This window comes from Rhodnius prolixus, unplaced genomic scaffold (assembly GCF_049639745.1).
Source record: "Rhodnius prolixus isolate KJV_2025 unplaced genomic scaffold, Rpr scaffold_19, whole genome shotgun sequence".
In the NCBI taxonomy this organism is placed as follows: Eukaryota; Metazoa; Arthropoda; class Insecta; order Hemiptera; family Reduviidae; genus Rhodnius; species Rhodnius prolixus.
The window spans coordinates 3,138,018-3,162,537 of NW_027411584.1; the positions used below are offsets into that span (position 1 = coordinate 3,138,018).

Here is a 24,520-nt window from a genome sequence, read left to right on the forward strand (position 1 = left end):
ATTTAGTGGTTTTCAATTTGCTTCAAATTTCAAACCTTTATATCTCTCTTTCTATTTATCAGAATTCAATGATTTCATTACCCAATTGTAGAGAATAGATATCTCTATAACTGGTATAAATCACACCGTTTTCCTGTTAAAAGGTAAAGAGATACAGATGGTTAAAATTTAGTGGTTTTCAATTTGCTTCAAATTTCAAACCTTTATATCTCTCTTTCTATTGATCAGAATTCAATGATTTCATTACCCAATTGAAGAGAATAGATATCTCTATAACTGGTATAAATGGCAATGTTTTCCTGTTAAAAGGTAAAGAGATACAGATGGTTAAAATTTAGTGGTTTTCAATTTGCTTCAAATTTCAAACCATTATATCTCTCTTTCTATTCATCAGAATTCAATGATTTCATTACCCAATTGTAGAGAATAGATATCTCTATAGTATAAATGGCAATGTTTTCCTGTTAAATGGTAAAGAGATACAGATAGTTAAGATTTAGTGGTTTTCAATTTGCTTCAAATTTCAAACCTTTATATCTCTCTTTCAGATAGTTAAGATTTAGTGGTTTTCAATTTGCTTCAAATTTCAAACCTTTATATCTCTCTTTCTATTGATCAGAATTCAATGTTTTCATTACCCAATTGTAGAGAATAGATATCTCTATAACTGGTATAAATCACACCGTTTTCCTGTTAAAAGGTAAAGAGATACAGATGGTTAAAATTTAGTGGTTTTCAATTTGCTTCAGGTTGCAAACCTTTATATCTCTCTTTCTATTGATCAGAGTTCAATGATTTCTTTACCCAATTGAAGAGAATAGATATCTCTATAACCGGTATAAATGGCAATGTTTTCCTGTTAAAAGGTAAAGAGATACAGATGGTTAAAATTTAGTGGTTTTCAATTTGCTTCAAATTTCAAACCTTTATATCTCTCTTTCTATTGATCAGAATTCAATGATTTCGTTACCCAATTGTAGAGAATAGATATCTCTATAACTGGTATAAATCACACCGTTTTCCTGTTAAAAGGTAAAGAGATACAGATGGTTAAAATTTAGTGGTTTTCAATTTGCTTCAAATTTCAAACCTTTATATCTCTCTTTCTATTTATCAGAATTCAATGATATTTTTACCCAATTGTAGAGAATAGATATCTCTATAACTGGTATTAATGGCAATGTTTTCCTGTTAGAAGGTAAAGAGATACAGATGGTTAAAATTTAGTGGTTTTCAATTTGCTTCAAATTTCAAACCTTTATATCTCTCTTTCTATTGATCAGAATTCAATGATTTCATTACTCAATTGTAGAAAATAGATATCTCTATAACTGGTATAAATGGCAATGTTTTCCTGTTAAAAGGTAAAGAGATACAGATGGTTAAAATTTAGTAGTTTTCAATTTGCTTCAAATTTCAAACCTTTATATCTCTCTTTCTATTGATCAGAATTCAATGATTTCATTACCCAATTGTAGAGAATAGATATCTCTATAACTGGTATAAATCACACCGTTTTCCTGTTAAAAGGTAAAGAGATACAGATGGTTAAAATTTAGTGGTTTTCAATTTGCTTCAAATTTCAAACCTTTATATCTCTCTTTCTATTCATCAGAATTCAATGATTTCATTACCCAATTGTAGAGAATAGATATCTCTTTAACTGGTATAAATCACACCGTTTTCCTGTTAAAAGGTAAAGAGATACAGATGGTTAAAATTTAGTGGTTTTCAATTTGCTTCAAATTTCAAACCTTTATATCTCTCTTTCTATTGATCAGAATTCAGTGATTTCTTTACCCAATTGTAGAGAATAGATATCTCTATAACTGGTATAAATGGCAATGTTTTCCTGTTAAAAGGTAAAGAGATACAGATGGTTAAAATTTAGTGGTTTTCAATTTGCTTCAAATTTCAAACCTTTATATCTCTCTTTCTATTTATCAGAATTCAATGATTTCATTACCCAATTGTAGAGAATAGATATCTCTATAACTGGTATAAATCACACCGTTTTCCTGTTAAAAGGTAAAGAGATACAGATGGTTAAAATTTAGTGGTTTTCAATTTGCTTCAAATTTCAAACCTTTATATCTCTCTTTCTATTTATCAGAATTCAATGATATTTTTACCCAATTGTAGAGAATAGATATCTCTATAACTGGTATAAATGGCAATGTTTTCCTGTTAAAAGGTAAAGAGATACAGATGGTTAAAATTTAGTGGTTTTCAATTTGCTTCAAATTTTCAACCTCTATATCTCTCTTTCTATTGATCAGAATTCAATGATTTCATTACCCAATTGTAGAGAATAGATATCTCTATAACTGGTATAAATGGCAATGTTTTCCTGTTAAAAGGTAGTGAGATATAGATGGTTAAAATTTAGTGGTATTCAATTTGCTTCAAATTTCAAACCTTTATATCTCTCTTTCTATTGATCAGAATTCAATGATTTCATTACCCAATTGAAGAGAATAGATATCTCTATAACTGGTATAAATGGCAATGTTTTCCTGTTAAAAGGTAAAGAGATACAGATGGTTAAAATTTAGTGGTTTTCAATTTGCTTCAAATTTCAAACCATTATATCTCTCTTTCTATTGATCAGAATTCAATGATTTCATTACCCAATTGTAGAGAATAGATATCTCTATAGTATAAATGGCAATGTTTTCCTGTTAAATGGTAAAGAGATACAGATAGTTAAGATTTAGTGGTTTTCAATTTGCTTCAAATTTCAAACCTTTATATCTCTCTTTCAGATAGTTAAGATTTAGTGGTTTTCAATTTGCTTCAAATTTCAAACCTTTATATCTCTCTTTCTATTGATCAGAATTCAATGTTTTCATTACCCAATTGTAGAGAATAGATATCTCTATAACTGGTATAAATCACACCGTTTTCCTGTTAAAAGGTAAAGAGATACAGATGGTTAAAATTTAGTGGTTTTCAATTTGCTTCAAGTTGCAAACCTTTATATCTCTCTTTCTATTGATCAGAATTCAATGATTTCTTTACCCAATTGAAGAGAATAGATATCTCTATAACCGGTATAAATGGCAATGTTTTCCTGTTAAAAGGTAAAGAGATACAGATGGTTAAAATTTAGTGGTTTTCAATTTGCTTCAAATTTCAAACCTTTATATCTCTCTTTCTATTGATCAGAATTCAATGATTTCATTACCCAATTGTAGAGAATAGATATCTCTATCACTGGTATAAATGGCAATGTTTTCCTGTTAAAAGGTAAAGAGATACAGATAGTTAAGATTTAGTGGTTTTCAATTTGCTTCAAATTTCAAACCTTTATATCCCTCTTTCTATTGATCAGAATTCAATGATGTCATTACCCAATTGTAGAGAATAGATATCTCTATAACTGGTATAAATCACACCGTTTTCCTGTTAAAAGGTAAAGAGATACAGATGGTTAAAATTTAGTGGTTTTCAATTTGCTTCAAATTGTAAACCTTTATATCTCTCTTTCTATTGATCACAATTCAATGATTTCATTACCCAATTGTTGAGAATAGATATCACTATAACTGGTATAAATCACACCGTTTTCCTGTTAAAAGGTAAAGAGATAGAGATGGTTAAAATTTAGTGGTTTTCAATTTGCTTCAAATTTCAAACCTTTATATCTCTCTTTCTATTGATCAGAATTCAATGATTTCATTACCCAATTGTAGAGAATAGATATCTCTATAACTGGTATAAATGGCAATGTTTTCCTGTTAAAAGGTAAAGAGATACAGATGGTTAAAATTTAGTGGTTTTCAATTTGCTTCAAATTTCAAACCTTTATATCTCTCTTTCTATTGTTCAGAATTCAATGATTTCATTACCCAATTGTAGAGAATAGATATCTCTATAACTGGTATAAATGGCAATGTTTTCCTGTTAAAAAGTAAAGAGATACAGATTGTTAAAATTTAGTGGTTTTCAATTTGCTTCAAATTTCAAACCTTTATATCTCTCTTTCTATTGATCAGTATTCAATGATTTCTTTACCCAATTGTAGAGAATAGATATCTCTATAACTGGTATAAATGGCAATGTTTTCCTGTTAAAAGGTAAAGAGATACAGATGGTTAAAATTTAGTGGTTTTCAATTTGCTTCAAATTTCAAACCTTTATATCTCTCTTTCTATTGATCAGAATTCAATGATTTCATAACCCAATTGTAGAAAATAGATATCTCTATAACTGGTATAAATGGCAATGTTTTCCTGTTAAAAGGTAAAGAGATACAGATGGTTAAAATTTAGTGGTTTTCAATTTGCTTCAAATTTCAAACCTTTATATCTCTCTTTCTATTGATCCGTATTCAATGATTTCTTTACCCAATTGTAGAGAATAGATATCTCTATAACTGGTATAAATGGCAATGTTTTCCTGTTAAAAGGTAAAGAGATACAGATGGTTAAAATTTAGTGGTTTTCAATTTGCATCAAATTTCAAACCTTTATATCTCTCTTTCTATTGATCAGAATTCAATGATTTCATTACCCAATTGTAGAGAATAGATATCTCTATAACTGGTATAAATGGCAATGTTTTCCTGTTAAAAGGTAAAGAGATACAGATGGTTAAAATTTAGTGGTTTTCAATTTGCTTCAAATTGTAAACCTTTATATCTCTCTTTCTATTGATCACAATTCAATGATTTCATTACCCAATTGTTGAGAATAGATATCACTATAACTGGTATAAATCACACCGTTTTCCTGTTAAAAGGTAAAGAGATAGAGATGGTTAAAATTTAGTGGTTTTCAATTTGCTTCAAATTTCAAACCTTTATATCTCTCTTTCTATTGATCAGAATTCAATGATTTCATTATTCAATTGTAGAGAATAGATATCTCTATAACTGGTATAAATGGCAATGTTTTCCTGTTAAAAGGTAAAGAGATACAGATGGTTAAAGTTTAGTAGTTTTCAATTTGCTTCAAATTTCAAACCTTTATATCTCTCTTTCTATTGATCAGAATTCAATGATTTCATTACTCAATTGTAGAGAATAGATATCTCTATAACTGGTATAAATCACACCGTTTTCCTGTTAAAAGGTAAAGAGATACAGATGGTTAAAATTTAGTGGTTTTCAATTTGCTTCAAATTTCAAACCTTTATATCTCTCTTTCTATTCATCAGAATTCAATGATTTCATTACCCAATTGTAGAGAATAGATATCTCTTTAACTGGTATAAATCACACCGTTTTCCTGTTAAAAGGTAAAGAGATACAGATGGTTAAAATTTAGTGGTTTTCAATTTGCTTCAAATTTCAAACCTTTATATCTCTCTTTCTATTGATCAGAATTCAATGATTTCTTTACCCAATTGAAGAGAATAGATATCTCTATAACCGGTATAAATGGCAATGTTTTCCTCTTAAAAGGTAAAGAGATACAGATGGTTAAAATTTAGTGGTTTTCAATTTGCTTCAAATTTCAAACCTTTATATCTCTCTTTCTATTGATCAGAATTCAATGATTTCATTACCCAATTGTAGAGAATAAATATCTCTATAACTGGTATAAATGGCAATGTTTTCCTGTTAAAAGGTAAAGAGATACAGATAGTTAAGATTTAGTGGTTTTCAATTTGCTTCAAATTTCAAACCTTTATATCTCTCTTTCTATTGATCAGAATTCAATGATGTCATTACCCAATTGTGGAGAATAGATATCTCTATAACTGGTATAAATCACACCGTTTTCCTGTTAAAAGGTAAAGAGATACAGATGGTTAAAATTTAGTGGTTTTCAATTTGCTTCAAATTTCAAACCTTTATATCTCTCTTTCTATTGATCAGAATTCAATGTTTTCATTACCCAATTGTAGAGAATAGATATCTCTATAACTGGTATAAATCACACCGTTTTCCTGTTAAAAGGTAAAGAGATACAGATGGTTAAAATTTAGTGGTTTTCAATTTGCTTCAAGTTGCAAACCTTTATATCTCTCTTTCTATTGATCAGAATTCAATGATTTCTTTACCCAATTGAAGAGAATAGATATCTCTATAACCGGTATAAATGGCAATGTTTTCCTGTTAAAAGGTAAAGAGATACAGATGGTTAAACTTTAGTGTTTTTCAATTTGCTTCAAATTTCAAACCTTTATATCTCTCTTTCTATTGATCAGAACTCAATGATTTCATTACCCAATTGTAGAGAATAGATATCTCTATCACTGGTATAAATGGCAATGTTTTCCTGTTAAAAGGTAAAGAGATACAGATAGTTAAGATTTAGTGGTTTTCAATTTGCTTCAAATTTCAAACCTTTATATCCCTCTTTCTATTGATCAGAATTCAATGATGTCATTACCCAATTGTAGAGAATAGATATCTCTATAACTGGTATAAATCACACCGTTTTCCTGTTAAAACGTAAAGAGATACAGATGGTTAAAATTTAGTGGTTTTCAATTTGCTTCAAATTGTAAACCTTTATATCTCTCTTTCTATTGATCACAATTCAATGATTTCATTACCCAATTGTTGAGAATAGATATCACTATAACTGGTATAAATCACACCGTTTTCCTGTTAAAAGGTAAAGAGATAGAGATGGTTAAAATTTAGTGGTTTTCAATTTGCTTCAAATTTTAAACCTTTATATCTCTCTTTCTATTGATCAGAATTCAATGATTTCATTACCCAATTGTAGAGAATAGATATCTCTATAACTGGTATAAATGGCAATGTTTTCCTGTTAAAAGGTAAAGAGATACAGATGGTTAAAATTTAGTGGTTTTCAATTTGCTTCAAATTTCAAACCTTTATATCTCTCTTTCTATTGTTCAGAATTCAATGATTTCATTACCCAATTGTAGAGAATAGATATCTCTATAACTGGTATAAATGGCAATGTTTTCCTGTTAAAAAGTAAAGAGATACAGATTGTTAAAATTTAGTGGTTTTCAATTTGCTTCAAATTTCAAACCTTTATATCTCTCTTTCTATTGATCAGTAATCAATGATTTCTTTACCCAATTGTAGAGAATAGATATCTCTATAACTGGTATAAATGGCAATGTTTTCCTGTTAAAAGGTAAAGAGATACAGATGGTTAAAATTTAGTGGTTTTCAATTTGCTTCAAATTTCAAACCTTTATATCTCTCTTTCTATTGATCAGAATTCAATGATTTCATAACCCAATTGTAGAAAATAGATATCTCTAAAACTGGTATAAATGGCAATGTTTTCCTGTTAAAAGGTAAAGAGATACAGATGGTTAAAATTTAGTGGTTTTCAATTTGCTTCAAATTTCAAACCTTTATATCTCTCTTTCTATTGATTAGAATTCAATGATTTCATTACCCAATTGTAGAAAATAGATATCTCTATAACTGGTATAAATGGCAATGTTTTCCTGTTAAAAGGTAAAGAGATACAGATGGTTAAAATTTAGTGGTTTTCAATTTGCTTCAAATTTCAAACCTTTATATCTCTCTTTCTATTGATCAGAATTCAATGATTTCATTACCCAATTGTAGAGAATAGATATCTCTATAACTGGTATAAATGGCAATGTTTTCCTGTTAAAAGGTAAAGAGATACAGATGGTTAAAGTTTAGTAGTTTTCAATTTGCTTCAAATTTCAAACCTTTATATCTCTCTTTCTATTGATCAGAATTCAATGATTTCATTACTCAATTGTAGAGAATAGATATCTCTATAACTGGTATAAATCACACCGTTTTCCTGTTAAAAGGTAAAGAGATAGAGATGGTTAAAATTTAGTGGTTTTCAATTTGCTTCAAATTTCAAACCTTTATATCTCTCTTTCTATTCATCAGAATTCAATGATTTCATTACCCAATTGTAGAGAATAGATATCTCTTTAACTGGTATAAATCACACCGTTTTCCTGTTAAAAGGTAAAGAGATACAGATGGTTAAAATTTAGTGGTTTTCAATTTGCTTCAAATTTCAAACCTTTATATCTCTCTTTCTATTGATCAGAATTCAATGATTTCTTTACCCAATTGAAGAGAATAGATATCTCTATAACAGGTATAAATGGCAATGTTTTCCTCTTAAAAGGTAAAGAGATACAGATGGTTAAAATTTAGTGGTTTTCAATTTGCTTCAAATTTCAAACCTTTATATCTCTCTTTCTATTGATCAGAATTCAATGATTTCATTACCCAATTGTAGAGAATAGATATCTTTATAACTGGTATAAATGGCAATGTTTTCCTGTTAAAAGGTAAAGAGATACAGATAGTTAAGATTTAGTGGTTTTCAATTTGCTTCAAATTTCAAACCTTTATATCTCTCTTTCTATTGATCAGAATTCAATGATGTCATTACCCAATTGTGGAGAATAGATATCTCTATAACTGGTATAAATCACACCGTTTTCCTGTTAAAAGGTAAAGAGATACAGATGGTTAAAATTTAGTGGTTTTCAATTTGCTTCAAATTTCAAACCTTTATATCTCTCTTTCTATTTATCAGAATTCAATGATGTTTTTACCCAATTGTAGAGAATAGATATCTCTATAACTGGTATAAATGGCAATGTTTTCCTGTTAAAAGGTAAAGAGATAGAGATGGTTAAATTTTAGTGGTTTTCAATTTGCTTCAAATTTTCAACCTCTATATCTCTCTTTCTATTGATCAGAATTCAATGATTTCATTACCCAATTGTAGAGAATAGATATCTCTATAACTGGTATAAATGGCAATGTTTTCCTATTAAAAGGTAGTGAGATATAGATGGTTAAAATTTAGTGGTATTCAATTTGCTTCAAATTTCAAACCTTTATATCTCTCTTTCTATTGATCAGAATTCAATGATTTCATTACCCAATTGAAGAGAATAGATATCTCTATAACTGGTATAAATGGCAATGTTTTCCTGTTAAAAGGTAAAGAGATACAAATGGTTAAAATTTAGTGGTTTTCAATTTGCTTCAAATTTCAAACCATTATATCTCTCTTTCTATTGATCAGAATTCAATGATTTCATTACCCAATTGTAGAGAATAGATATCTCTATAGTATAAATGGCAATGTTTTCCTGTTAAATGGTAAAGAGATACAGATAGTTAAGATTTAGTGGTTTTCAATTTGCTTCAAATTTCAAACCTTTATATCTCTCTTTCTATTGATCAGAATTCAATGTTTTCATTACCTAATTGTAGAGAATAGATATCTCTATAACTGGTATAAATCACACCGTTTTCCTGTTAAAAGGTAAAGAGATACAGAGGGTTAAAATTTAGTGGTTTTCAATTTGCTTCAAATTTCAAACCTTTATATCTCTCTTTCTATTGATCAGAATTCAATGATTTCTTTACCCAATTGAAGAGAATAGATATCTCTATAACTGGTATAAATGGCATTGTGTTAGTCATAATAGTTAATGTGATACAGAAGGTTCAAATTTAGTGGTTTTCAATTTGCTTCAAATTTCAAACCTTTATATCTCTCTTTCTATTGATCAGAATTCAATGATGTCATTACCCAATTGTGGAGAATAGATATCTCTATAACTGGTATAAATCACACCGTTTTCCTGTTAAAAGGTAAAGAGATACAGATGGTTAAAATTTAGTGGTTTTCAATTTGCTTCAAATTGTAAACCTTTATATCTCTCTTTCTATTGATCACAATTCAATGATTTCATCACCCAATTGTAGAGAATAGATATCACTATAACTGGTATAAATCACACCGTTTTCCTGTTAAAAGGTAAAGAGATAGAGATGGTTAAAATTTAGTGGTTTTCAATTTGCTTCAAATTTCAAACCTTTATATCTCTCTTTCTATTGATCAGAATTCAATGATTTCTTTACCCAATTGTAGAGAATAGATATCTCTATATCTGGTATAAATGGCAATGTTTTCCTGTTAAAAGGTAAAGAGATACAGATGGTTAAATTTTAGTGGTTTTCAATTTGCTTCAAATTTCAAACCTTTATATCTCTCTTTCTATTGATCAGAATTCAATGATTTCATTACCCAATTGTAGAGAATAGATATTTTATAACTGGTATAAATGGCAATGTTTTCCTGTTAAAAGGTAAAGATACAGATGGTTAAAATTTAGTGGTTTTCAATTTGCTTCAAATTTCAAACCTTTATATCTCTCTTTCTATTGATCAGAATTCACTGATTTCATTATTTAATTGTAGAGAATAGATATCTCTATAACTGGTATAAATCACACCGTTTTCCTGTTAAAAGGTAAAGAGATACAGATGGTTAAAATTTAGTGGTTTTCAATTTGCTTCAAATTTCAAACCTTTGTATCTCTCTTTCTATTGATCAGAATTCAATGATTTCATTACCCAATTGTAGAGAATAGATATCTCTATAACTGGTATAAATGGCAATGTTTTCCTGTTAAAAGGTAAAGAGATACAGATGGTTAAAATTTAGTGGTTTTCAATTTGCTTCAAATTTCAAACCTTTATATCTCTCTTTCTATTGATCAGAATTCAATGATTTCATTACCCAATTGTAGAGAATAGATATCTCTATAACTGGTATAAATGGCAATGTTTTCCTGTTAAAAGGTAAAGAGATACAGATGGTTAAAATTTAGTGGTTTTTAATTTGCTTCAAATTTCAAACCTTTATATCTCTCTTTCTATTGATCAGAATTCAATGATGTCATTACCCAATTGTGGAGAATAGATATCTCTATAACTGGTATAAATCACACCGTTTTCCTGTTAAAAGGTAAAGAGATACAGATGGTTAAAATTTAGTGGTTTTCAATTTGCTTCAAATTTCAAACCTTTATATCTCTCTTTCTATTTATCAGAATTCAATGATGTTTTTACCCAATTGTAGAGAATAGATATCTCTATAACTGGTATAAATGGCAATGTTTTCCTGTTAAAAGGTAAAGAGATACAGATGGTTAAATTTTAGTGGTTTTCAATTTGCTTCAAATTTTCAACCTCTATATCTCTCTTTCTATTGATCAGAATTCAATGATTTCATTACCCAATTGTAGAGAATAGATATCTCTATAACTGGTATAAATGGCAATGTTTTCCTATTAAAAGGTAGTGAGATATAGATGGTTAAAATTTAGTGGTATTCAATTGTTGTTAAAATTTAGTGGTTTTCAATTTGCTTTATTAATGTGTCATTAAGGTGTTTTGAATGGCCTTGTGTTTGCCGGTAATAATAATTATCGTAGCTATTCGATTAATTTGAAGGAAAGAGGTTTAACGGAAGTGCCAGTCTGCTTAGCAATTCTGTTTTTTAGTTAGTATTTTCGACCAATTTGAAGTTTCTAGATATTTTTTTTTGTATTCCGGTAGAAATAAATAAGATGATTTGAATTAAATAGATAAATGAAAAAATTATTTTTGTTGATTTAATTTTAAATTGTCGCGCCGGAAGTATGTTAAAGAATTGCAATTCCTAACCTGTAAGACTGTTAGTTTGCATTTCTTCCAAGCTAAGAAAAAGTATAACTCGTCAGATTTACTGAATGTACCACCGTGACCAAAGTTAGCAAGAAAGCATTTACTTATTTCGACAGGTTAAAATATGCTTATTTTATTACCTGAATATATTCGGGAAATATGTATAGTTTATTTTGTACTCGTTTATTTTGTATAGTTTATTTGATTAATACTCGTTTAAAGAATAGGCCGGAAACCCCTTAGTTTGGTGGGGAAAAATTGTACCACAGGAAACTGGTGGACGCGGCGACCGAGAGAGGGGAGAGACGGCAGACAGAGTATTGGAAGATTTCGAGTGAGACGGTCCATTATACGGTCAAAACCGGATTTGTTTAAAAAGAACTTTTTCTTGTGGAAAATAGGCTAAAACAGAAGTACCCTGCCAGCGCACCTGCCTGGAAGAGTTTTCTCAGGCAGACCACCTCTCTGAGGGATTTAGGGAAATGCCTACCACCTACGTGGACGACCGGAAGCGAGGCTACTTCGGAAAACTGCGAAAACAAAACTGTGAGACAAATTTGTAATATTGGCCAATAGTTAATTACTAATTTAGTTTAAACTGTATTTGTATTTTTGTCACTTTATTTTAAATACATTTTGCGTTTTGTGTTTGATATTAACTTTTATTGCTCTTTTGCTTGTTCTGTTCTTTTGTTCCTGTTTGTAATAACAATAGTTTTATTTTTTTTTATTTTTTGAGGTTCGCTGTTACCACTTTATTAACAGCGTGGCGCTCAGCATTGTCGGTTTTTTGAATTAAGCTCTTCCCGTATTTCTGCTTTCTCTTGGCGATTCTTTTTTTGTCCTTTAAGCCACCCACCCCCTTCTCCACTGAGCGAGGTCAGGCTTTAATTATTGCCACCAAATTTTGGGGTAATAATGTGGAAAGACGGCCTGATGTCCATCCTGCAGAAAGAAGACCAAAATGAAGGAATCAGATCATTGTTATTTTAGCTGGAACTACCGGACTACTCCGCTAAGGACGGCCGCATGCGGAGAATGGCCATGTTCCCAGGATTAGAGTGGTTAAGTAAGAAGTGCGTGTGTGTGTGTGTGTAAAAGTTGCGTGTCCAGAATACCACGTCATTACTTCATCTCCAGTTTAATCAGCAGTCTAAGGAGGGCAAAGCAAAAACTCTAAAGCTAAATAATTACACCTTATCTCTCCTAGATCTCTCAGTTACTGCTGTTCTTCATCTTTCGCTTTCTTGGCCGTAAAAATATTTACATGTACGCATGCCTGCAGTGAGATAAATATATATTATATTCTTTTAATCGACGTGTTTTGCAATATTAAAACTGTAAATTAAAAGTCACGGATCGCAGATTATATACGGTCTGTGAAAACCTATTATTATAAATATATGTTTGTTATTATTCTAGGCACTTCTATTGAATCTTCACCGAACAGTATTAACAGAGGCCGTAGCTTCCTGTTAAAGTCTAGGCTGAATCTTCACCGAACAGTATTAACAGAGGCCGTAGCTTCCTGTTAAAGTCTAGGCTGAATCTTCACCGAACAGTATTAACAGAGCCCATAGCTTCCTGTTAAAGTCTAGGCTGAATCTTCACCGAACAGTATTAACAGAGCCCATAGCTTCCTGTTAAAGTCTAGGCTGAATCTTCACCGAACAGTATTAACAGAGCCCATAGCTTCCTGTTAAAGTCTAGGCTGAATCTTCACCGAACAGTATTAACAGAGCCCATAGCTTCCTGTTAAAGTCTAGGCTGAATCTTCACCGAACAGTATTAACAGAGGCCGTAGCTTCCTGTTAAAGTCTAGGCTGAATCTTCACCGAACAGTATTAACAGAGCCCATAGCTTCCTGTTAAAGTCTAGGCTGAATCTTCGCCGAACAGTATTAACAGAGGCCGTAGTTTCCTGTTAAAGTCTAGGCTGAATCTTCGTAAAATATTTTTAGAATTAGCAAACTTCATTTTTTGTTTCCCCCTCCCCGTAACTACACTAAAACGCTACTGGTTAACCTAGCCACCTGCGCATGAGTGGTTTTCCACTTGTTGTACATGGAAATAAAAGGAAATTCTATAAACGCGTGAGGATTTAAAGAGATACAGCATCATCGCAAACAGTTAGATCGATTACTTTTAGCTAAATCAGCGTTTCCCAACTTGTGGTAGTTGCGAGTTGCTAGTTAGTAGTGCACGAAAAATAATCAATAATGGCGGACATAAGAGATAAAACAAAAAATTAAATCATAAAAATATTATAGAAACGTTTTTCCCTATAGTTCGCAAAAAAATATTTTAATTAATAATATTATATACAGTAAAGTTAATATGTACACAGTAATAAGGTTAGTCTGTCTCAATATAGTATGTACATATACGAGAAAATATAATAACACATTTAACAGGATTAAAATTGTCTTTCATGGAGTATTTTCCCAAAACCCGAAAACACAAATAATGATAATTGTATTTCAAACTCCCTTTCTAGAATCAGAATTGCTCATTAGAATGCTTACTGTATCACAAACCTAATATTTCTATAATAAAACAGGGAACATTTGCACTTAAATGATTTAATTAAAGTAAAGTAACTTTATGTTTAATATGTTTTGGAATTCTCTTTTATTACAAAATGTTGGTCAACAAATTCATTTCTTTTCAAGTTATAAGAATTCTTTCTCTAAATAAGATTGGGTGGCCCCCTTATGGTATTAAATTTAAAAATCAATAATGTAATTTAGACAATCAAACCCAAAGATCATTGTTTAAGGAAACATTAATTGTTTTTGTCAGCTGGTCCAGTCTATGAATGTTTTAGAATCCTACTCCATATAAACAAATATAATAATCCTAAAGAAGAACTTGGTAAATTAGTTAATAATTTTGAAGAGAAAAATATGTACGCAATTTTTAATTATTTAAAAAAAGTTTTAAAACTGAGACACTTTACAAAGTTTATAATGTCAACATGAACTTGAACTCCTTTGTAACCGATCTATACCAATCTCTATACAAATAAAGATGATAATAATAAAATAACACACTCGGAATGACAAATTTCCCGAAATACAATCATTTTTACGAAGTGGTACAATTTAGCATGATGTACTAGCAAGTGGTACGGTAAGCCAAAAAAAGGTTGGTAAACGCTGCTCTAGTAAATTGCTTCAGGAAAAAAATTGACTTTTGAATCGATGTTTTTTAGACTTATAAAATCGATATTGTTTTGTTGCAGATAGTTCAGGATGATGGACAGCCAAGGTAGACATCCTTCTAGATGAAGTTACTGTCACTGCAGCACCCATATTGTAAGTTATTCAGGTTTACATTTAGGCAAAACAATACCTTTGTCCTTAATTGATCTGGCTCTCTATTAAAAACAATCAAATCTCTAATAGCTTTTAATCAGTTGTGAATGGCCGGCCCGTTAACACAGGCTGGTTTCCCATTACCTGATATTTACTTTCTCTTAGCGTTAAGCGGATATGGCGTAGCTTTTTCTGTGATTGGATTTCCTGTGCGGAAATGTTGATTTCAATAATCCTAACTTTTACTTCCTCTTAACTCTCAAAGAGGGGGGTTTTGTTATCGTGCAGTTTTTTCTTCAGCGTTAGTGTGTATGTAATTTAGTCAGCATAATTGAAAAACGGATTTTGTCGAAAATGGAAAAACAAAAAATAAAAACAGATTATCCGGAAGTCCCAACTGACTGCATCAATTTTTTTTTTTTTTTTTTTATTAAAAAATATCCCAAGCATCTTCCTTACACACTTCCTTTTGTGTCTTGTTTTATTTGTAAAATTTGCGAAAGAAGTGGTTGTGAGGACGTCCTTCTAAAGTCTACAGTACTAATCTAGTAGATTGTTCTTATATAATATTAAGGAGAATTAAATTGCTAAAATTCCAAATTTGCAGGAAATCCCGCTACCACAAAGCACCGTCTTTGAAATAGCCCCTTACGATTTCACCTAAACTACGTGTATACATTACGTACACCTAGATCTATAACATTTATTTGGATCAATTTACGTGAAAAACTTATTTTAGGGCAGTTTTGGACCATTGTGAAAAAAGCATAAGCTAAGCTCGTAAGTTGTCATATCAGAGCAATACGGTTTCAAAAACCTCTCTAATATTAGTAAGAACTAAATCATTTCTGTGATACAGAATTTGGAGAAAATATATCAATGATAACCTTGAGAAATTGCATTAAGTTAGTGAATTGGTATGGCGACTTTTTTATATTCATACTTAGTGTAAAATTGTGCATTATAAGTTCTAATGGAGGTCACTTTGTATACTAACCCTCCTGCCTATTCTATTATTTACAAAGAGAAATGCATGTATATTAAAATAAAATACGCAATACATCTGGGATTGCATACACGTCTATATACAGCAAACTATACGTACACACAGTTTTGTGTAATATGTAAAGAATTTACATAAAAATCCCGAAGAAATTCCCATACTGATCTGGCACATTGTTTGGCAACACTGTGGGATTGAAATTCTTATTTCTATCTTTTTCTTTTGTTATAAAAATAAAAACGAAATTACATTGTATTTACACAATTTTCACTTTCCGTATGAAATTCCTCCATCTGTAATGTGAATTCGAGAAAAGAAAAAAAACATAAAACTACAGCTGTTGTGGTAGTTATGTTGTTAGCAATGGGAAAGAACTTTTCATTTTTATTACTTCTACAATTGGTGTTAGTGCAGAGATGGGCCCTCATTCAAAATACAATTTGATTATAAATTTAATTTATCAATTTTTTTAATTTATTTTAATCAGAATTTAATGGCGAAATTAATCCCACTTTTAATCATATGACAATTAATTAATGTACTAAATTTGAAATTTAATCATTCACTATGTCTTTTCACCTAATGGTTCGGACCACGTTTTGGCGAGGCCACCTTTCTGGAGTATCTCCAACAAAAACTTATCGATTAAATTCTTTCAGAACTTGGACTTCACTATTGTACGACTCACTAAACCAACATACATATGTACGTCCAGTTACACTCACTCACATTTAACCGGGTTGGTGACTCACGACCTACATAGGACCATCTCATACTCTCATTTTATGAGAGGTTAAATATGGTTTTCTAAACTTCCATTTAGATATTTTAAGGTTTTACTACCTCTAAGTATTAGATTATTAAATTTCTAACCAAACTTCCAAGAAGAAAGAAAATCAATACACCAGAAATGCAATATTAAAGAAATACTTTTTCTGAAATTTACTATGAATTTGCCAAACGGATTCATTTTGAAGCTGATCTAATGGCGTACTTAAAGCTTAAATGTCAATTTGGCTTATAACTTTTTCTCAATTAATAGTTTGGTTCAGAGGTCGCATCCTGTCAACAATATTATTAAATTGATCTCTTTTTTCTTTTCATTAAGCAATTCTAAGTTACAACAAAATTCAATTATATCCGTAAAATTATGATAAGAAAAAGTCAAATTAAAATTAACTCAAATAATTTGACGACAGGTTATTTACTGTTTGTTGTGCAGAACAATGCACCAAACATGTCCTCTGAAATAAACAAACATGTTACAACACTGATTTCACACACTGTTGCCACATTTTTTCTTTTATATGAAAAAAAAAGTACTTCAACAGCAAAATATAGAACGGCATGACGTAAAAACTTGGAGGTTATTTTTTGAGTAATCTTTCTTTTGAGTGCAGGTTATTTATTTTACGTAAGTTTTGGTTTTGGAGTTTCGTTTAAAAGATCACAAATAGAAAGACTTAGGCTGATATTAGTTTAGTAATGTGGTGATAGAAAAGATTTATAATTGGAAGTTATATTTCTCTGAAACTGAACCTAATGAAACCTTTATGCGAAGGAGGATGGATGTAAATCCGCAACCGATTTGAAGTAAACAAGAAAAAATGCCTACTGCACTATCTTTCTCTAATTCTGTTATTTTATTGGCTGTAAGTTTTCTTTTTCCTGTTGTTTTCCCGCTACTGCGAATGGATGTTAGGGCTGTCTAGATTTTAATTATATTGCTAATAATTTTCACATTTTCTTTTAAAATTTTCATTTTTGTTCCAGGGGTGCTGTTTATATCGGCGCTGGTGTACGCCGAAGAAGAGAATGTAAATAATAATACTAGTAACGATAGTGATAATAACGCAAATAGCAATGTTCCTGTCGCAATTAGAAGACAATTTTCTTATCATGAGAGTCCGCAGCGGAAAGCTACATCTGCACAACCAGCTGATGTCTTAGCTAGCACCGTGATCAGGCCGATTAATGCAGATGTCACCGGTGGACCGAATGATAGAGAAGCCAGAATTATGGTCACCTTGAGCAAACCAAACCGAACTTCTGATACAACGGATTTCGCTAGAAATACTGTACCTGTGAAGGATCAGACGGCTACAGATCCTACGGTTAAGAAAACTGATCCACCTTGGAAGAATCTTAGAAAACCTAATCATGATTTTATTAAGAATAAGGTAGTGTTGCCGAAATTTAATTTTTTTTTTTTTTTTGTTGCGTGTATATCTTGATTTTTAAAAACATTCAGTTATCAACCTTTCTGCACGAATGTACGTACCTTCTTCAGACTATCTGATTTGAGATGTGTATGTAAAATTTATGTGGTTACAATCATGTGACCACAGAGGTCATCTTGATGGAGTTTCAGTTTGTAGTTATTTATCGGCGGCTTAAACTGTTTATGTCAGTTCTTTAATTGATTGAGATAAAATATTTGATACTAGTAGTTTTCTCTAGTGTGTTCCTTAACCAATATTCTAGGGGTGTTGGTGTTCGAGTTGTTGTGGTACAATGTTTCTTTATATTGTTTCATTCAGTGAATATGAGAAGGATAAATCGATGTACGGATAAGCAAATGAAAGAAATCGAAACTAAGCCCAAACGCTCAACACAGTGGCTTATCTTCCGTGAAGTCTATTATACCACACAAACAAACTCGATCAAGCAGTTAAAAAAACACAACTGTCACCATTTTGCTGTAATCTGATTCTGATCACAACAAAATATAACCTCTTAACGTAGGGGCTAATTCAATAAATATTATTTTTTAAGACCTTACTCTCCCTTACAAACTAGAGTTCAAAACTTATACTTATGTAATATTGTTATTGCAGTTACGAGGAGATCGTACGAAGAGCAATGGTGGACCACCAGGGCCAGATGCTTCCATGTTAGCCTACAACGCCTTCACACCACAACTGGTCGAGCCAACTACCGAACGTCATGTTCGCAAACCGTTCACCACAAAAAGTCGCCCGCCTCCACTGAGCTATTTGACCAGTACAGCGGACTCTCCACTTCCACCAACCGCTTGGGCGCTTACAACGCTGAAAGGTTCTGCACCTGCAGTTGCTGCTGGTGCTGCTGTTGAACCAGTCCGCAACACCATTCCAGCTGCAGCATCAGATCCGCAAAAAGCGTTACGGCCTAGAACCACACTTTCCTCGGTGAAACCGATCAATTCTTTTTGGTCGAGCAGATTGTATAAGCATCTGTCCACTGTGACTGCATTTCCTTATCAAGGTATTATTTTTTTTTTTTTTTGCTACACACAAAAATATGTTTGCATCTTCCGCTCCAATCCTTCCAGCTAAAATGGCGACGTTTGGAACCAATCAAATAACCTATTTTCTTGTTATTTCAGAAACAACAGAACCAATAGAAAGTGAAGAGAATTCACAAGAAACTCTGAAAAACAGCACCACCATAAGCACAACTACAGAAAAAGTTCCTACAGTTAAAGAGAATCAATTAGACAAAATCAATGAAGGAGAAAAACTAGAAATAACTCCCGAATTAACACCACCAGAAAACACGACGACCAGTCTTACGGCGGGAGTTAAAATCGATGAGGCAGAATCACAAACAGTTGAAGCAAACAAAACACAAGAAAGAGAAATGGAAGAAGAACCAGTGGTTTTGACACCAAAACAGTTGAACCATACCAATAATATAGATGATGAGCTAGAAACGTCCAAAATTACACCACAAAATGACACAATGAAACTAGAACAAAGTGTAGATATAAATGAAACAATCAAGACTGATGAAAAACATCAGCTGACCAAAATCCATGAGGATAATCTCGATCATGATGAAAATGAGGGAAAATTTATTATAATAAAAAAACCGACTGATATAAAATTCAACGATAAAATCAACAATTTAAAGCATAAAAACGGTCAAGATAATAAAGTTGAAAAATTTCTGGTCGGAAGCAATCATACTACGGAAAGTTATGGTAATTCATTGACGGAAAAACCATACAGAGATGTAGGAAGTATTAATGATAGAATTGATGAAGCAGAAATGGTCAGTGAAAAACCCAGAAAAGCTTCGGCAGTGACTGAATTGACTAAATTAGTACCGGAAAATGTACGTGATATAGAACAGGAAAATAATTATAATACGGCTGTATATCCATTTGGTAATATAATTAATGAAACAAAATTCACTCATAAACTACTTGGAGATGGCAAATCTTTACTCAAAGACATAATTTCGGGTGTGAATCTTTCCGAAACTGAACACAATACTGTATATTCAAAATCTCCACCTGAGTTATTAGTCAATCATAGAAGTCTAGTTAATGAAAGTGATCAGTCGACCACCTCAATGACCAGAGCTACAAATGCTACTCAGCCTCCAATCAATACTACTACAGAATCAAATCTGATAAGAATCACAACTACTGTAAAAGTTAGTGTTGAACCTGCTGTAACCGAAACAGTACCTTCTACGGTAACAACAACGTCAATTCCGACTGTTACAGTTCAAGAAGAAGAAACTACAATACTTACGACAGTTATTGACAATACTAGTCCGACAATTAGAAACGACTTTAAAGAATTAACTTCATCAGCTTTGATTCAAAACAGTACTGGTTTTACAACCGTCACTTTAAGTCCTTACAGTGTTCAAACTTTTGTAACCACCCCACGACAAGAATTTAACGCTACAACAGATGGTCCGTACGGAGTTGTGAAAGAAAGTGTTGTTGATTCAGCAGGAAACATAACCGAAGTGAATTTAGTGAACTCATTGGATAAGATAATACATTTTAACAATACAGCAAAAGAGAACGATATTAAATCAATCACTGCTTTGGAATCACCCAAGAATTTCACAAAATCAACATCAATTCCTTTATCAACAACCCCAACTACTTTAACTCCCATATTAAGTACTCTCAAGGTGAATCCTAAATGGAACAATTCCGTAAATTCTATAAGAAAACATTACGAACTGAATCAAACAAGTAATGATATTAAACTAGGCGGAGACATAGATTTGCCTGTGCCCACAATTATTAACAACATTTCACCTCAACTATCTACTCGGACAAACTTCATAAAAACAACCACAACTGAAAAAGCAATCACCACAACTGAAAAAACAATCACCACAACTGAAAAAGCAATCACCACAACAGAAAAAGCAATCACCACAACCATGAAATTGGCTGAAAAAACCGAACTTCCAGACTTCATATTCACCAATTCATCTGCAACAATCACTGACACAAATTTTATCAAAGAAAAACCCACAACTCTTACGATGAAAACTCAAACTGATTATCCTGTTAAAGATAACTCAGAAACTACTACAGTTTTTCCAGCAATATTTAGAGAAACTGATGATTTCAATGAAGACGATAGTTTGATGTACAATGCCACAGGTATTGATAAAAAATTCGGTATTGACAGTCCGGTTGTCAATATCACTGACCATGAAATAGATGAGAATGTCGAGGATGCGGTTAGTGGGGAAAAAGATGTGCCGGAACTAATAGCTGGCATGAGTAATTCCACAGTGTTACCAGAAGAGACAACAGTACCAGATCAGTTATTGAAGAAAGTGGTGAACACTGAGTTACCAATGACTACCGAGACAGTCTTGTCCAGTACCACGCCGAGAACTACAACGTTGGCCACAACACCCATCATGGAAGAAGACAACGTGACTCCTATTGAAGAGGATAATACAGGTAGGTAACAAAGAACCTGTTTACCACAAAAAAAAGTGTACATTTCGACGGTACACCTTTATCTTACTTTAAATTTTAAATGACACATTCGTTTATCCTTACTTTATTAATGTAATAAGTTGAACATTATTAAACTTGTGCAGAAATAACATGTTTTTATGCAACTAAATGAAAACAAATTGTTCAAAAGAAAATTCACTTAAACACCTCAAAAGCGTTATTTAATCAATTCTAGAATTTAACAAGTACAAAAGCTGATCTACTTTTTCCACAATTAACAGCATGAATAAAAATTATTTATCTTATAAATTAATGATTTGATTACGCAAATTAAACTGTACCTTAACATTTTTTTACATAGAAACTAGTATAAAACTATTTACGAAACTCGAAAGTTTATCTTTTGGCTTTATTTTTATTATTTCGTGTCGCTATTGGTGTGACATCCAAAACCAAATTGTAATTCGCTCTAAAGATTATCTAATCCTTAGGTCGGAAGAGGAACAAAAATAAGTAAAATAACTAACTTAATAAGTAACTTTTTTCTTACGTTTATTTATTCAATGTAAATAGAATACATAATCCATTCCAATACACCGTAACAAACCCATGGTCATAAGACCGTCAGGCGAGATAATAAGTAACTTATATTGGCAATAACTTACCTTCCTTCTAGATAAATTAGTCACTACTGCCCGCCGTTCCGAAAAAGTTGTTAAGTGAAGAACTTAATTTTAATTAAATCTTGGCGGTACATTCTACCTTTTTTTAAACATCCAGACTTAAATTAAGTACTCAACCATCTGATTGTGATAATCTTTTTTGTTGATTGGTCTTAGTAATAAACTATTTACATGTTTTGCAGGTATGGAAATTGAAGACTACGATACTGGAGTAATAGTACCGATGAATGTGCTCCTGTTTGTACATGCAACCTATAAAGATATGTGTTCGTCTAAGGATGTACTTATAGAAGCAATTGTCCGATTCTTCAAAACTGTAGCAGATAGGTAATTTTGGAAGTTTAAAACTGAATTCTAATTTAGAAAATAAAGGCTTTTTTAATGAAATTGACATCACATTGATAATTCAATTTGCAGATCGGTTGATCGTAAACAGATAAGAATTCTCAATTTAGTTAGAGAATGCGTTTCACCTTATCCCGCAGACAAAGGAGTCGTGCCTGTGCATATACTGATTACAGACCTGCAAGGACAGTATGATAAAAGACTGACTGATGATTTCGTCAGACATATCAGACAAGAAGCTTCATTTCCTTTCAAGTATCCGGTTCGTAATTTTTTAACAACTTCCTTTATTTTATTTTGTTAATTATTATAAAAGTAATTTTATGAAACAAGGAAACGTTTGTTGAAAAATAAATAGTTTAATTAATTTGTAGATAACTAAAGTAGATAAATCTATTGCTCATGAAATGAATATGGACGCGGCGCCCCAAGGAAGCGGTACGCTTATTGCTGCAATAGTGATCTCATCCATTGCTGGACTATGTCTGCTGATACTGACTATTCTTCTGGTAAGCTATTTATTGTAATTATTGTATCAATCGAGGTTGTTACTTATTTGACACGCTTTTGCTATCTCTGAGGAAAGCGGTTAATCTTTGCTTATCTTGCTCACAAAACCTCGTTATGTCTTCAGGCACACGCCTTGCGTTTATGTCAGGCTCAATTGATGCATGTATTCGCTTAGTCTACAGCGGAACGTCAGGGGCCCTACGATTATCTGAATAATTGTAGTAAAATTTAGCCTAACAATTAATACTTCTTGCTGGGAATTTTTCTCACTAATCCTGTGACTTATTTTGCAATGCCTTAGAAGGGTTCATAATAAAACCACAGCACTCCCAGCCAAGCTATCTGGCTGCCTCATTTCCCTGGGATCCCAGACGAAAATTATCTTATTTTGGCGACCAATTATCAGAATCATGTCAGAATCTTGAATCCTGCTAGGATTATCAGCGTTTATTAGGCTGCCTTACTGCTCTAGAAAATGGGACTGGCAATTATAATTTTCCTTTTATGAAATGATTTGTTCAAAGAAATATTGCGTAATATACCCTAAAAGTCTATCTAGCGTTACCTACCGAAATGTCAAACCTTAGTGGATTAGCATTCTACCTCACTGCCTCTTAAACTGAGTTGCTTAACTATCGTGTTCAATCTTCAAAGCTTCTCTGTATGGGATATGGTCTTTGCAAGGCTTGGCGATTCATTATTGGAGGTATTTTTGTGGAGGATGTTGACCAAAACCGATTCTGCCTTACAAACTGTTTGTTATAATTCACTATGCTTAGAGCAGATAGGATCTTGTTCCTTAAGGAGTGGGTTTACAACAGTTCTGCACTACCTTACTACACCTTGGAAATTGTGAAGTAGTGGTAACTGGGCGTAGTAGTTAGCTTCAGAGTGAATTTAAGTCCTAACACTGCACAAGTGCAATATCCCTACCATTATATTTATGTAAACGTTAATTTTTTTTCCAGGTAATCATGAGAAAACGACAACGAGGCTTCAACTACGGCCAAAGATGTACTCCAGTATCTTTAGATGGTTACAGTTTGGACAATATATCCGTCTGTAACAGTGTTCGCAGAAAAGCAATGAGAGCATCAAAACGTTCCTATGGAAACCCTGCATTTGATGATCCAGTAAAGAATATATTTTAGTTCTTGCCTTAAGAGCTTTTATTTCATCTTAAAATAATAATAATACTAATTTCTTGTATTTTTTTTTATAATTTTTAGACGGCCATAACGAATAGCTTAAATTTTGCTGGACTTGCGAACGCTGTTAGCGATATTGCAAAACTTGAAGATGAATATACTAAGATACCAGTGGTTACTGTGAAACCAGATGAATTACCGCCAGGAGCGGAGGTCAGAAATAGATATGCTAATGTTATACCACTTCCTGAAACCAGAGTTACACTGAACACGCCGAATAATAATGATTTAGAGCAATTTATTAACGCTAATTTTGTAAAGGTAACTTTTTTAATTACTTGAAAGAACTCTAGAATTTTTATTAAGACTAAGTAAAATTCATTTTAATAGGA

The 24,520-nt window shown here is 31.8% G+C and overlaps 1 protein-coding gene across 3 annotated transcripts in view; it reads left to right on the top strand.

Annotated features, from left to right (window-relative positions):
• The window catches only part of LOC141448350 (uncharacterized), an 85,885-nt gene that overhangs the window by 57,262 nt on the left and 4,103 nt on the right, over positions 1-24,520 (top strand). For 2 of the 3 annotated variants that reach the window (XM_074116685.1, XM_074116686.1), the window contains exons 3-11: positions 14,657-14,729; positions 17,506-17,912; positions 18,570-18,978; positions 19,100-21,442; positions 22,308-22,452; positions 22,543-22,732; positions 22,845-22,979; positions 23,949-24,113; positions 24,210-24,449. In XM_074116685.1, coding sequence (XP_073972786.1) covers positions 14,699-14,729; positions 17,506-17,912; positions 18,570-18,978; positions 19,100-21,442; positions 22,308-22,452; positions 22,543-22,732; positions 22,845-22,979; positions 23,949-24,113; positions 24,210-24,449 — 4,065 coding nt within the window. In that variant the 5' untranslated portion in view covers positions 14,657-14,698. Of the gene's footprint in view, positions 1-14,656; positions 14,730-17,193; positions 17,385-17,505; positions 17,913-18,569; positions 18,979-19,099; positions 21,443-22,307; positions 22,453-22,542; positions 22,733-22,844; positions 22,980-23,948; positions 24,114-24,209; positions 24,450-24,520 lie in introns of those variants that run through there. The other variant, XM_074116687.1, reaches the window with a different exon arrangement.